We start from the raw sequence: 15,803 nt of genomic DNA on the forward strand, positions 1-15,803 counted from the left end.
GGGCGCGCGCCGAGCGGCGGGTGCAGGGAGCGGCCTTTCCGGGGAAGGCGGATCGGGAATGATTCACGCCCACTTTTCATCCGTCCAATGGGGGAGCGTGGCTCCGCCCCCGGGCCGATCCTGATCCAGGAATCTGCACATGGTTTCTCCTGTCGCACTATAAAGAGCCGAGCGCGGAGCGAATCGGAGAGTTGGAGAGTTGTGGCGGCGGCAAATTCAGTCAGGGAGTTGGAGAGTTGTGGCGGCGGCGAATTCAGTTGAGAGTTGGAGAGTTGTGGCTGCGGCGAATTCAGTCGAGTTGAGAAGAGAGAAGAGTTTCTGTTTCGGGCTCGGGCGCGTTGTGGCGGCGGCGAAGCGTGGCAGCAGCAGCGCAGCAGCCAAGACAGAGTTGGAGAGCGTGGCAGCAGCAGCGCAGCAGCTAAGAGAGAGTTGGAGGGCGTGGCAGCAGCAGCGCAGCAGCCAAGACGGGGTTCGGAGTCTGTCGGGAGCTGCGGAGAGGGGAGGCCGGGAACGCGGTCGAGGTCGCAGTGGAGTCGCTCGTCGCGGGACCCAAGCAAGCCAGATATCCTCTTTCCCCCGAGCATCAACAACCCCCCTGTTTCCCCCCGCGCTGAGATAGTGTGAGAAGGGGGCCCCGTTCCCACCCTATTCCAGGCAGTGCCAGCGAGGCCCGCGGAGTCGGGGCGCCGCCGCCATTTTGCGGCTCATCACCAGACGGGTAGGCTCGACGCGGTCTCGGCCCCAGGCCCATCTGCCCCCCTGTAGTTGAGGGTGGCCCCCTTTTTCTTTTGCTTTGGAGTATATGTGTTGTCGGCGCCGTCTGTGAAGTAAAACTGTGTAAGTGTTGCCGTGTGCTCGCGTAGTCGGTAATAGATCTGCATTGTGTTTCTCTTTTGCATTTGCTTTTTGTGCATAATTGTTGTGTTACTTTTACATTTGCTTTTGGTGCATAATTGTTGTAATTGTATACGTGTGCTTTCCGTTTGCCGTGGAATAAATGTGCCTTATGTTGAACTGTCTTTCCCGTTTCGCTTCATCTTTTCTCTAATTGAATCTCCATCTTACTTCACGTAAAGGGTTGGTCGTGGGCTAAATACGCCCAATAATTAATCGGAACCGTCGACGTTGACGATAACACCGCTCGGTTATCCCGATAGTACGGATCGGGTCGCTTAAAGTGGCCCGTGTCCGAAGTCAACCTGCGGCGAGGTGCGATCGCCCGGTCTACCCTCCGTGTGGGTACTTAGGTAGGTCGAATTTGGCGAACAACCCTATCCCACGCGGGGGGCCGATTGGCACGATCGTGGTGAGGCCGAAAGGCCCACCCGTGACTAGTTCCCGGCGTTAGTCCGAGAGGGTCACGACGGAATTGTCCGTCCGGTGGGCGACGTGCCGCGATTCGAGTTACGTGGCCGCTCGCATGCCGGCGGGCGCGAATTCGCAACAATATATATATATATAGATATATATTTATATATATATATATATATATATATATATATATATATATATATATTTTCAGATGAAGAAAGTACAACCGAGTGGAGCACAGAACAGGAAAAAAAAAGAGTGGCAGAGTCGAAGATGCGTCCCATCAAAGAGGGGCATTAGATGCATGGATAAAAAGAAGTAAAGGAGAACCTGGAGAAGTAAAAGATGATGTGGGTGCAGAGATTTTTTCTGTGGGTGCAGAGAGATTGCAGAAAAGGATTTTTCTGATACGGATTCAGCTCGGTCAGAACATAATACTCTCTCTCCTCAGTCTCATTGTCAGGATGATGATCCATGTGAAGAAAATAAAGAAGATTTTAGCATATTTTTGCAAAGAAGCGATTTTGGCTGTTTGAAGAAACCGATTCCAGATCATTTGAAGATGGCAATATTACAACATGGCACTGAAAGATATCACAATAAAAGTGGTCCATTTGCTGAGAGGATGGGAGATCATTTTCCAAACAGTGGTTTGATAAAGTTTCCACAAACGGATAAATTGTGGAGAGAAAATGGTTGTTATACACTCAATATCGGAAAGCATGCTGCTGTTTTGTTTGCTTTTTGTTTTCAAAGGAACATTTGTCATCTGTGTCAAACTTTGGAAAGGAAGACGGTTTCTCCACTTGGAGAAAATTAAATCAAAGAATACCTGACCATGAGAAAAGCCCTTCTCATAGAGCTCACATGAGGGAATACCTGAACCTCGTAGTTCGACTCCATCTTTCAACTACGATAGATGCTGAACTTCAATTTGAACTTTCAAATGTCTGCTGAAAAGAAAAGATGTAAAGCTATAACTGAACAGATTGTCGAGGTTATATCCTTTCTGGCAAAACAGAATCTGGCCTATCGTGGACATCGAGGAGAAGGAATATCTGGGTTATCAGTGCCAGGGGAGACAGTCAGTGAAAATACAGGAAACTTTCTAGCAACAATCAGACTTTTGGCCAAATATGATGACATCATAAGGCACTGTCACACCTTGACGATTTCGCCAGTGTATGCCGACTTATGAAAAATTTGTCTAAAATGCTGACACACGTCGAATACGTCATGGTTAAGTTTTGTATACGTTAAGAGCACGCTGAAAAACACTGCCATATGTCGTAGTACGCTGGCTTTCATTGTTGTACTTTGCGGTTGTCCTCAAATTTTAGCATGCTTGAAATTTTACGACGTATGCCAGCGTATGACTCGCACGTTCCGCTACGCTGGCCATAAGTTGTAGGCACGTTATGCGATCGTTGACACATGTCGACACGCGTTATTTGTAAGTTACTCATAAGTCGAAACATGTCGAGGTAATGATTAGCGTACCCGAAACTTATTTATAACCTATGAGTAACGTGTTGTAGGCACGTTACACGATCGTTGCACACACGTCGAGGCACGTTATGCGATCGTTGACACACGTCGAGGCACGTTACTTGTAAGTTACTCATAAGTCGAAACATGTCGAGGTAATGCTTTGCGTACCCAAAAATAGGTTGTGAACGCCGACAACAGGCTAGGCATTCGTTGGTATAAGTTATCTATAAGACAACGAAACGTTCTGTGCCCGTGGACTGATGGCACAAGAAGAAATGAATAGAGTAATGGTAGAGATTGTGAACAGATTAAAAACTGAAATTGAAGACCGCAGTGTCCGTCGTCAAAGACTCAGTGACCGATTTTCTTTTCTTCTGAACTTGAATTCAGTAGTGATTGAAGATGAACAAGAAAGAGAGAAATTAAAAAAGGAATGTTCAGACTTTGCAAATTATTATGACAATGATGTGGTTGCAATTCAGTTATATGACGAAATTACTGATTTTGTGATGCTCCTTCGAGCTGGAGGGAATAGAGTTCCCCCTGATCCTAAAGATGCTCTGGAGTCTTTTCTGCAGTACGGGAGGGATGTCTTTCGGACGCTGTGTGATTCATACAGATTACTGCTTAAAATCGCATTTTCAGTCGCAAGTTGTGAAAGGTCATTTTCAAAACTGAAATTAATAAAAACATATCTGAGGTCTTCTATGTCGCAGGAGCGACTGACCAACCTGGCTTTAATAAGCATTGAAAAAGAATTTCTCACAACTGATGTAAAAAGTGAAGTCGTTCAGGTGTTTTGTGAGGGGAGGTATCATTTGGGGAAAAGAACTTAATAAATTTGATTGATTTATATTAAAGTCGAATAAAGCGTTTATTTCATGTTTCATCTGTGTTTATATATTCAAAATGTTTTCCTTTCCCATAATATTTCTCATTATATTAGGTCTTATACTTGAGTCTTTGGGGCATACAATCAAGATTTGCCCCGGGCATCCAATCAAGATTTGCCCCGGGCATCACCAGACCTCTTCACGCCAATGATCTGATCTATTTATTCTTGTCTCCATTTCCTGGTTGTTTTCTGGACACAGACGGACAAACTCGTGAGTGCACACACGGGCCACCAGGAAGCTGCGGTAGTTTATTCGAACAAGCAATTTTCACCATAAACATGAGATGGTGCAATTATGTTCAACCTTTGCTCCATTTTGACGGTTAATCAATTTCCCACTGTTCTCTTCCATGAGCTTCGATGCGAGGCTCCTGTATGTCCATTAAAATGTTTCTGTGCTAACTTTCATGTGTGTCTCTGTTGTATGATATGCTGCATGTTGATTTCTCTGTGCAGAGATATACATGCTAAATCATCTTATCATTGATTTATTGGTTGAGATTCTTATTTGAGGTGAAATATTCAAGATATGTTTACGGTTAACTAGTCTTATCGAGTCGATTGAGTTAAAGTGTTTAGATGGTCAAAGCTTGCTTGTGTCAATTGGGCATCTTGGACTATGTTGAGGCCCAGTGCGTGACAGGTGACTGACAATGTGAAGGCCCCCCACCCACCACTCCCACATGAATCCCCCCCAGCCATAAACTACAACCCCTGCCACTCCCACAAAGAAAACCCCCACCCCGCCACTCCCAAAATGAAAGCCCCCACCCCCACTACTCTCTTCATGAAAGCCCCCCCACCCCACCATGAAATCCTCGACCCCACCACTCCCATCATGAAAGTCCCCACCATTCCTACCATTAAAGCCCCCACCCCCACCACTCTCTCCATGAAAGCCCCCCACCCCACCACTCCCACGCTGAAATCCCCCACTCCACCACTCCTAAAATGAAAGCCCTCCCTCACCACTCCCACCATGAAAGCCCCCCACCACTCCCACCATGAAAGCCCCCCCACCACCGCTTCCACCACTAAAATTCCACCACTCCTACCATCTCAACTACCCCCACCCTTCTCCCCTCCCCACACATAGCATTATGTATGGACTGAAGCTCAAATACACCATTCTATTTGCACATAATTATCTTGCAATATCAAAATTATATTTATTCTTAATAATCTTCCAGGAAGACACTTGATAATAAACATTAAAGATGCAAACATTAATTGCCATTGGTGTTGTTTTTTTTTATTTATCCGATCAAACAATTCATTTATAACAGCTCAACTTCGTTTTTTGTGAAAAATCGTGTCATTTGATGGGCTTGTGAATAGAATAAGTGAGTGTTCGGTGATTGTGTGGATCATTTGGATATCGAACTGGTCGTGTCCCTCCCTCCTCCACTCCCAGACTTGCATCGCCTCTTAAAATGCCCAGAGAGCCATGTTGTGAGCTGTGGGTGGCGCAGCCTTTTTGTGACATTGTCCCCAGAAGACCCGATTCTCAGTCATTCGGTGAGAAATCTTGCATGATAAAAAGACACGAGTCGGTCCGTCCACACCTGTCCTGCCGCTCACCGTTCACGGGTACGAGATGACGTGGGATTCGCTCTGCGCATCGCTCCTGTTCCTGAGCGTGGTTTGCGGACTGTACACCGGCGCTGCTGGACAGGTGAGCCAGGTGCAGCGTGGGTTCCTTGAGCGCCCCGTCTCTCCTTGTGCTTGATGTTCGGTGTCGACCATAAAAGGAAGTTTTAAAACCATTGATTGAGTTATAGAAATTGTTTTATTAACGAATTTTTCAGTTTGATGTTTTTATGATCAAAGCTGTTCATCACACGATCATTTTTATTTGATTATTATTTTATCATTTTGTTTGATATTGTCTTGATGTAAGTGTGTTGATTCTCCATTCATAGACGGCCCTGTTCTTTTTGCTGTTTGCTTTTCCCATGATCCTGGAATTCCGTGGCCTTTCTCGGGTCTTCGCTCGGTCAAGTCCTCTGCGAGAGACCCAATGGGTTCGCATGAGCGTACCTTGAACAGCATGGCTGTACGTGCACCAAATGCTTCATATCACCTTTAATAAAATCATCTGATAGGGTCATTCGTCATTGAATGAAGCTTAGGTGTGTGTGCGTGTGCGTGCGTGCGTGCGTGCGTGCGAGATTCAATTCTGGGCGAGCAAGAGTTCAGTGAAGGACGACTAAAGAACCCTTATATACATATACATTTTAAGTTTATATATAATATTAACAACCCTTATATACAAATTAAGTTTATCGACTTAATATCGAACCCTGACAGGTTTCGCATCCTTGGTACACTCAAATTTCCTCACGGGGCACTGCAATAAAGCAAACAGACCGAGCAATCAGAATCCACAGCTGAGTTTGACAGTAATTCGGAATTTGGCCTGGGTTCTGGCACACAATTAAATTGCCTCCTCTTGTGATGTAGCATGTCATCCAGCAATCATTGATCGCTGACAAGTCACCAGCTTCACTCCTATCCAAGGCATAGCACATTCTTGATGCAACATTCTGCCTGCAAAGCAACACTCTGACACTTTATAATCGGGATAAACAATGGATATTATGAAAAGCTGATCACAACATGTTTACCGACATGGGTATTGAGGTGGAGCACACATCTCGAGTGTTATCCCTTCTTCAGAAGAAAAAAATATAAAAAGGGTGGATATATAAAATGGACAACTTAAAGAATAACTGACGATGACAGTGAAATTACGTCTGGAATTTATTTTATTTTTCCTGTTCATGGTTGTTCCACTTGTTGTCTGCCTCTTCTACACTAGTGACACAAGTTCAGAAAATTAATTTTTCGTCACCAGTTTTGGTTATCCTGGTTGTCAGAGAAGATGGGTGTCCTGCAGTGGGATTCACAAACAGACTTTTAAGGATAGGGGTCATGGTCAGATTGCCTGGCCAGAGAGAGGCAGGTATACCTTGAACACAGCAATTTGTTCACCTTTGACAGCAATGGAAGCTTTGTGCTATGTACATGTAATCTTATGACAGGCTTTGTCGACAGATTGGGCTCATGATTTATTCGAACTTCAACTGGGAGAGGAGTTCTAAGGATTTCATTCATAACATCCCATTAACTGTTCATACTGAGGAACTCAGAAATGATGTGATTGCGACCAGGTGTACTTCGCAAGCAGAGCAGAATGCCAGACTGTGATTCATAGCAGTATGTGTAGCCAGGGAAGAGCGTGCCTACCCCTTGTGTTGATTTCCGGCTTCTGACTTATGGACTCGAAAGTTATGGTCAGAGATCAAGCTATTTGAAAAGAGAAAAGACGACATCTGCAGTGATGATGGATTCCATGACTTTGCTTCTAATTAGAACTAAGATTACTTGCCTGTAATGAAAAGAATCTAATTTGGCACTCCTTTTGTGAATGACAATGATGTTAGCTGACTTCCTGGCAGACAGGAGGCATTCAAAGGATGACAGGCTGATGAGTTCAGACAGAGGTGAAGCAAGAGCAGAATCTGAGAACATGAGCACTGATACCATCTGGACCCTTCGTTCATTATACAGTCAAGGCTTGACAGAACCTTCTCAACATCCATGGCTGTGAAAGATAGACCCATTGGAAATGGTTATGAAGAGGCAAGGTGGAGATAGAGAGGGATGGTTGGGTGCACAAAATTTGAAGGAAAGCTTTAGTTGAGACATTCTGCATTGTCTTAAGAAGAGTCTGAGGTGAGAATATTTGAAGTTTGATATGGAGGCAGTGGGGGGAGGAGGGAGGGTGTTGGGATGGAATGAAGCATACACCAAAGATGGTTGACTCAACTCTACCAGGACTTTAAGGAGAATGGTTCAATATTTCAGCCTTGAGATATCTTGGAACATATTTTCTGACTTGCGAAAGGATGAAAACGCATTTACTGCAAGCCTAACTGAGATTGATCAGGATTGAAAATGGAGATTATGATTTTATGAAAATATTCCCAGATGCTATCCAACAGATGCATATTTGGAAATGACAGCACAATGCTTTTGACATGAGCAGTTTACAGTTCCTGCCAGTTGGTCTGTTCAAACAGCCAGAGTTTCTGACATTGAGGTTGATTTGTAACAACCACTGGAGAAATGTGAGCTTTGACAAGAGCATGATTAGAGTAGTCAAGAGTGGCGGACGAGATACAGGCGTAGAGGAATTTTGTTGGTTCTGGGACTATCCCATTTCTCCCATTGACATTAATGTTAACTTAGGGAAAAACGATTTGACCCTGTCAATAAAAAGGAGTGAATTTTTTTTTCTCACTAACAGATCTCCTCTGGCACCAACTTCTCCTTCTCCTCCCCCACTTATTCCATTCATCCTGCACCAGCTTCTCCGCATTAAATTGTTTCTGGGATGAAGCTCATCCATGAGCCTTGACGATGCATCAAATTTTCTTTTTTTACTTTAATTTATTTTTTTACCCAACCCTTCACTTTATTTTACCATCCACCCTCCACCCTCTTTCTCTTACCTATTTATACCCCCATTTGAACAGAGATTCCTTCCCTCTATATCCCCTATGAATAATACTCCCTTGTGTTATAAAACTTTATATTTAAAACGGTGTATTTCAAATATCTCGTCCATTAAAAAATCAGTTCAAGCAAAATTACTTCCATATACTGTCAATTACCTCAAAAAGTATAGAGTCAAGCAAAAGCCAAACCAAAGAGTGGAGAAAATCACAACCTTGGTACTGAAATGGGAAACATAATGAATATGGACAGTATCAAAAAAGTATCATCGAAGGAATAACCAAGCCAACCATAAATAAAGCACACAGACTGCGAGGTATAAAAAGATTTAATGGATGTCAAGAAAGCAATGGAAAAATAATTTACAACAATTTTAAAATGATATGTGGTTCAGGAGGAGCTCAGAGCAGAATGCTGAGGGAGGTTTATCATTTTGGCTCAACTCAACAAAGATATTTAGTCCAAGAACAAAACCCTAACATATTATTTATCAACATTCACGATGGTGATGAAAGTTATAAGAAAATAAGGTGTTTTAATAAACTAGAAACCCAACAAATATTTATTGGTTGCCTTTTTGAATTCATTTTGAAATACGAACAAAATTTTATTTTAAACTCAAAAATATAATATATAAACCAGCAAGAGATTTCACCAAGAATATTTTATTTTAAAGACAAAAGTATCTTTAAATAAGTAAGAGATTTCAAAAAGAAGATTTTATTTTAAACATAAAAATATAACCTTTTGGTCCGAGAAAAATCATCTCTTGCTGATTTATAGATACTTTTGTGCTTAAAATAAAATCTTCTAAGTGATCAGAAAGATATTTAACAAAGATTTTAATTCAAACACAAAAGTATACTATATAAATCAGCAAGAGATTTTATTTTAAAGACAAAAGTATCGATAAATTGGTAAGAGATTTCACTCAGAAAATTTTATTTTAAACACGAAAGTATATGTATAACTAGGTCCTAGAAATTCATATTTTTTTGTTTTATAAATATGGTGAATATAACTCATTGTGATGTTTACAATGACTACAAATATTTCAATAAACACTTACAATCATGAAAACACACTCGATATATTTAAACTAATCCAACCAGTAGAGCAAGAAAAACAACATTGTGATATATGCTCAAAGGACTTGTTAAAACATAGCTATAAGAGAAATCTTCAATCATGCAAACACCCCAAAAAACAACTCAGAAGATATAGCCGGGTTTGTTCTTGAAAAGACTAACTTCGAGAAAGACTTCTATAAATTCATGAATAATGCTATATTTGGCAAGACGATAGAAAATGTAAGAAACAGACACAACATGACTTACAACATCTTGGAAACGAGCATCTAAATTAATAAATAGACACAACTTGAAGCAAGTAGAGACATTCGCTGAGAACTTTTGTGCGATTCATATGGAGAAGGAAAGCATTGTGATGGACAAACCCTATTTATGGAGGAATATCAGTTATTGACTTGTCCAAGTTGTTGATGTATGACTATTTCGACAACAGCTTAAAGAAGAACTATGATGAAAGAGTTAATCTACCTTGCATAGATACAGACAGTTTTATAACGGATATCAAGACAGAAGATGTTTATGAGGATATGATGAAAGACATAAACATTTCTGACACAAGCAACTATGGAAAAGATCATTGACTATTCTCAACTAAAAAACAAAAAAGTTATTGGAAAATATAAATATGAATTGGGGGGGGGGGGCAGATAATGAGTGAATTTGTAGGATGAAGCGCAAAGTCTTATGCTTAGAAGGATAGTGGTTCGAAAAAGGGATAAAGAAGAATGTGGTCAGACACAATCAGACATGATAAATTTCAAGCATTATTCAGATTGTTTAATTTTAAAGAAAGATGAGTAGAGGAAGATGAATAGTATTAGAAGTTATAAGCATCTTATATATTATTTCCGAGTTTGTGGTTTCGTGTCGCGCTATCTTCGACTTTGTTCTGCGCTCGAGTAACGTGATATTCGGCTTACATTATCTCAAAGACCATATGAGGTGCATGGTACAAAAAAAGTAAATAAAATGGTTCTGAAACAGTGAAATCGTATTCCACTTACTGCATTAAAGTAAAATTACTACTGATACTCTGCATCAGTTCCTTTCTCAAACACACCCACCCCAACATGTCGCGCAGAGCGTGGGTTATGCTAGTCAGATATATTCAGAACAAATAAATAAGAATGCATTGGGAGCATTTGATGATAAGATATATGTATATATGTATGTGTATATATATATATATATATATATATACAGTAAGTCGTCGCTAACCGGAAGTTCACGTATCGTAGTTTCGATTATTCGTAATTTAGTTTTAATGACCAATTTTTCAATTATCGCAAACATTTTATGCCTATCGTAATGTCATTGCAAGGAAAAACGCAAAAAAAAGTTTCAAACTGCCTGCAAAAAACAACAATCACACAGGATGCGCATAAACACACTTTCACTCTACTGCGCATGTACTGTATGCTGTACTGTGCGTATTCTCTTCACGCTCGCCTGCATACCTTCCAGTATGAATCCCAAGCGACCCGCAAGTATTTTGCCGAGCACACCTCGTTTCAAGATACAACGAAAGGCTGTCACATTGAAGGTGAAATTGGATATAATTAAAAGACATGAACGAGGTGAAGGGACAACGGAAATCGGCCGCGCGCATGCAATTGCTGCATCGACTGTACATTCGATCGTTCAAAGTTCGGCAAAGATAAAGAAAATATCACAGATTGCGACCAGTTCGAGTGCAACGACACTAACGAGAATGAGAGATGGTGCTATGCACAACATGGAGCGTTTATTATGTGTGTGGATAGAAGATCAAACTAAACGTCGCATGCCTTTATCTCTTGCTGTGATACAAGAAAAAGCGCGTAGTTTTTTAGGGCATTGACCCACGATTATGTGATCAATTACTTCTCCAATCATGTTGAGAAGTACCCCAAGGAGAACAACATTGACAACAAATCTTTGCTGCTTGTAGACAATGCTCCTGCCCATCCTCAGCAAATGGAAGACTGGTGTGAAAACGTGCATGTAGTATTTTTACCACCAAATACTACCTCACTTTTACAGCCTATGGATCAGGGAGTTATTGCTGCTTTTAAAGCCTATTATATTAAGCATACCATGCTGCAGCTTATCAAAAAAACTGATAAGGACAAGCTATCAATCAAGGAGTTTTGGCGAACATACAACATAAAAATGGCTTTGGAAAACATTAAGGATTCATGGGCGGAGGTGAGTGCCTCCACAATGAACGCTGTGTGGAAGAAAGTGTGGCCTGAGTGTGAGCCACAATTTCACGGGGTTTGCTGATGTTCCGTTGATTACAAGTCAAATTGTAGACCTGGCGCAGGAGGCTGGTTTTGAAGAGGTTGACGAAGAGGACGTGGATGACTTACTGGAGTCTCATGCAGAACCCTTAAGCAATGAAGATCTTATGGAGTTGGAACAGCAGTGGGCTCTTGAGGAAGAAGAAGATTCTGTGACACCTTCATCCGAGCATCTCACCATGAAAAACCTCAGCCAAATCCTCAGCTCGTTTGAAAGTGCCATAGAATTTGTTATCAAGCAAGATCCAAATTTTGAAAGGAGCACTGATTTTAGCAGTGTTGTGAATGATGCCCTTTGTTGCTACAAGGAACTTTATGCAGCAAAGAAAAAGAAAGCCATCCAGCCCACTCTCCATGCATTTTTCAAGCCAAAAGATGCAGCACCAACTCCATCCACCATCCAGGATGCTCCTTCAACCAGCTGTCAAGAGACCGTTCCCGCTGGTGAAGAAAGTGACAGCACAGTGTCAAGTGAAGAGGGGGACGATTCTGCCACTCCGCAAGTGTGACTTGTCCACCGCAATCAACTCCGTTCCTCCAGCCTCGGGGTAAGTCGCCACTACTCGAGGAGTGCGTTTTGTTTATTTGTGTTTATGTCCAAAAAATTCCGAGCCAAAAACACATCCCCCCTTCAACACATTGGTTTCTATGGGAAAATATGTTTTGTTTAACACAGTTTCGCTTATAAGGTTTTCCAGGAACGCAACCCTTGAGAAAAGTGAGGACTTACTTTATATGTATGTATGTATGTATGTATGTATGTATATATGTATATATATATATGTATGTATGTATGTATATATATATATATATATATATATATATATATATATATATATATATATGTATGTATTGGAGAATGGATTTAATACTTTACCATATGGATACATGTTTTTTTTCCTTAATAAATGAGCCATTACACATCTGAATATTTTAAAGAATTTGCTGGTGAGGAACTTTGTCCAGAAGACAGCTATGTTTCTGACAGCTTATGTTCAAATGTTAGTTATGAAGGTAGTTTTATAGATGATGAAGATGCTGATGATAGTGAATACCCTGATGATATAAATAATGATGATGGAGATGGTGAAGCATATAAATAAGCTGAATTGAAAATCTGATTTGTTGGAGGATTAAATTATTTTAAAAGAAAACATTATATATAAATTAACAACATGCTCAATCCAAGTGATATCCAAGATCCCGAAACTTTATGTTTTGAGGAACTCGAAGGAGACTCTGCTGAGTCAAATAAATTTGTGAGTGTCCAATGTGCTCACAGATGGGATTAAGCACAGAGTTAGAAGCTTATAAACAGTGTACATTCTGTGTTTATATTCTCATTACTCACCTCAAAAAATATATCAAGGATCATAATTATTTCAAAGTTACACCCAAAATGAATTACTTTAGAAGATTGAAAAGATACATGAATATAAAGTATGAGGGTGATAATACACCTTTTCTAACAATGGAAGGGATTGATAAAGTTACGTTGATGTTCCACAGATTAATAATATATATTATTCACGACTGTCATTTTAGGGAAAACATCAACACAAGATATTATATAAATATAATATTATATAAATATAATAATGGATTATTTAGAAATTAAACCCGAACTTCGGAAAACTATAGTTTCAAATAACATGGGGAGGGGAAGGGAAGGAGTCGGGGAGGTAGGATGAAGATAGGGGTGCACTTTTCCCTAATTTTATTTATTTATTTATTCCAATTTAGAAAATGGTAATTAAAATCAATCCACATCCTTGCACACACCAAATCAACACACATACAAAAGCCCTTACAATCACTTCACTGCAATTTAATGTATTCCCACTTATGAATGGCATCTTGCCATTCATCTCTATTATATATGTATACTCACTTTAAAAAATAAATGCATATCATGCGTCTACATTTATAAATTCTGACCACATTAGCAACTTCAAATATTGTGGAAGTGTGTGCTGATGGAGTGTGCTCCAGGGGAAGCTAAGTTCACAGGTAAATGTTGCAAAATCACCAATTGATTCACCAAAATCAAAATTTTTTATTATCTGGAATGCAGTCAAGTGAGTTTGTGAGGAGGGATGTTGGGAGGAGGGAGGGCAAGTAAAACGAGCCCGTTTCCTCGGCTCAAAACAAGAGCTCAGGTGTACTGTTATTTGACCCATTTGTGTGAAATATTGGCATGAATTTAAGTTCCTAAAAACAATCCACTTCCAATGCTGCGTTTTCTTGAAAGCTTGGAAGGAAAAATATTTAAATAACTTCAGGTGCAATAGCAAACCGACCAGTATAACCAAGTAATTATGCATCGATATACTTATAGACAAATCACTCATCTGTGATATGCCCTGTTTTTTTTTAATGTTTAACTGCAAGGCAAACTGAAGCCTGTTTGTCTTTCTCGAGTTGGAAATACACACAGGTAACTTTTTAAGAGCAGAATTCTTTCCCAAATCCATCATGAATATTAATGACAATATTGATATTCATCATTTAATAGCCCCCCACCACATGATAGTTTTGAATATCACCAATTAAATTAAATAGGTTGCACCTGTCGGATGGCAGTTCTTTGAGTGGGACCGAAAACTCAGAGATGAATGGTGAAAACATATTAGTTTCTGTGTCAGTCATTCAAAAAGTCCTCATACAAATCTATGAACTCACTCTGCATTTCATGAAGAACATCATTTTCGTTAATGAATTCTGCAAGGGTATCCTGTGAAAATAAGGATATACATTACTTAATCTTCATAAAACAGAGCTGTTTGTATAGCATATATATTTAAAAGGAAACTTTACTTCGATTTTGTCAATCTGTGAGTTCAATCAATGCTGTTTGAAATGTACATTAACATAGAGAATATCATGTTTTGATTCAAAGCCATAATTGTCCCATGAAAGCGAGTCATCCATGATAGAGTTTGAGTTTTGAAACACGCTGTGATGAAAAAGGAAAATAATTAATATGTGAAATAATTAATTAAGACTACATACCTTTGAGTATTTATAGGTAATTCCAGCATTTACCTGTCAGTTAGCATTTCTTCAAAAATCACCATCCCAGCAGATACGTGAGTTGATAAGTGTTTGCCAAAGCTTGAGCTCCACGGTTTACATAGAACTGAGTCAGGAGGGGCATGGATCTTTCCAGAACAATATTGACATGGTCCAAGTACTATTCCACATCCACGTGCTATAGGCGGGAGAGAAGGCAAGCACACTTAGTTCCTCTTCTGGGTTTACGCACACATTTTCCAACCAAAATGTGATCAGCCACAGAATCTCTCAACAAGAACTTCCTGGTGAAGCTGGGATGATAACTATAAACATTAAGTTAAGCAAACTGGCTCAGTTGCAGTCTGAAAAAAACAAAAAAAACCTAAAACCACCCACTGCCTAATTCAGTGTCAGCTGTGACACCGCAATCCACAGCATCACTTGGCTGACATAGCTTTAGAAGTCGTTTTTTTTTTTTTGGCAGGATTGTTAACTCCTGAAGCACAATCCTTGTCACTTGCTTGTGGAGTTATTTTTCACAAAGGACATAAACTGCAAAGAAGGAGGGAGGGTAAACAGGTTTTTGTTTCTATGTATATACTCTTCCAGAGTTTATCTAGAGGTATGGATATAAAGGGAAGGAGTCTCTGTTAAAATGGGGGTATAAATAGGTAAGAGAAAGAGTGTGGAGGGTGGGTGGTCAGGGGTAAGGCGTGGGGGGAGGGGGGGTGAAATAAAATGGGTTGGGTTAAAAAAAGAAAAGGTTTTTGATGCATAGTCAAGGCTCATGGAAGAGCTTGCTCTCAGAAACAATTTAATGCAGAGAAGCTGGTGCAGGATGAGTGGAAGAGATGAAGGAGGAGAAGGAGGTGTTGGTGCCGGAGGAGATCTGTTTGTGAGAAAAAATTCACTCCTTTTTATTGACAGGGTAAAATAGTTTTTCCCTGAGTTAACATTAAAGTCAATGGGGGAAATGGGATTGTCCCAAAACCAACAAAATTCCCCCACTTCCAGGATAGGCAAGATTGAAAGTTCGTCCTTACCAGGTCCAGAATGGAGGGTGTACCAGTTGCAGAGATCCGGGTTCAACAGTTTACAGATTGGTACAGATCCTGCACACAGTGACTGAAGGCTTGAACGGCAATGTCATGACTTTGTGTATGTAGTGGTAAGGTTTGGAATGTTTCGAACTGGCAT

The 15,803-nt window shown here is 40.4% G+C and overlaps 1 protein-coding gene and 1 long non-coding RNA gene across 3 annotated transcripts in view; one reads left to right on the plus strand and one right to left on the minus strand.

Annotated features, from left to right (window-relative positions):
- LOC147029532 (parathyroid hormone/parathyroid hormone-related peptide receptor-like) overlaps positions 1-15,803 on the plus strand; it is a 223,473-nt gene that overhangs the window by 22,923 nt on the left and 184,747 nt on the right. The window contains exons 3-5 of one of the 2 annotated variants that reach the window (XM_085872654.1): positions 3,749-3,908; positions 5,112-5,372; positions 5,700-5,753. In XM_085872654.1, coding sequence (XP_085728780.1) covers positions 5,295-5,372; positions 5,700-5,753 — 132 coding nt within the window. In that variant the 5' untranslated portion in view covers positions 3,749-3,908; positions 5,112-5,294. The remainder of the gene's footprint in view (positions 1-3,748; positions 3,909-5,111; positions 5,373-5,699; positions 5,754-15,803) is intronic. The other variant, XM_085872655.1, reaches the window with a different exon arrangement.
- On the minus strand, positions 12,507-15,742 carry LOC147029533 (uncharacterized). Its single transcript, XR_015055726.1, has 3 exons — positions 15,650-15,742; positions 14,637-14,802; positions 12,507-14,325 (listed from the first exon to the last, which is right to left on the minus strand). It is a non-coding gene; the product is annotated as an uncharacterized LOC147029533 (long non-coding RNA).

Source organism: Eptatretus burgeri, chromosome 3 (assembly GCF_056783735.1).
Source record: "Eptatretus burgeri isolate ZD-2024b chromosome 3, Ebu_testis_v1, whole genome shotgun sequence".
In the NCBI taxonomy this organism is placed as follows: domain Eukaryota; kingdom Metazoa; phylum Chordata; class Myxini; order Myxiniformes; family Myxinidae; genus Eptatretus; species Eptatretus burgeri.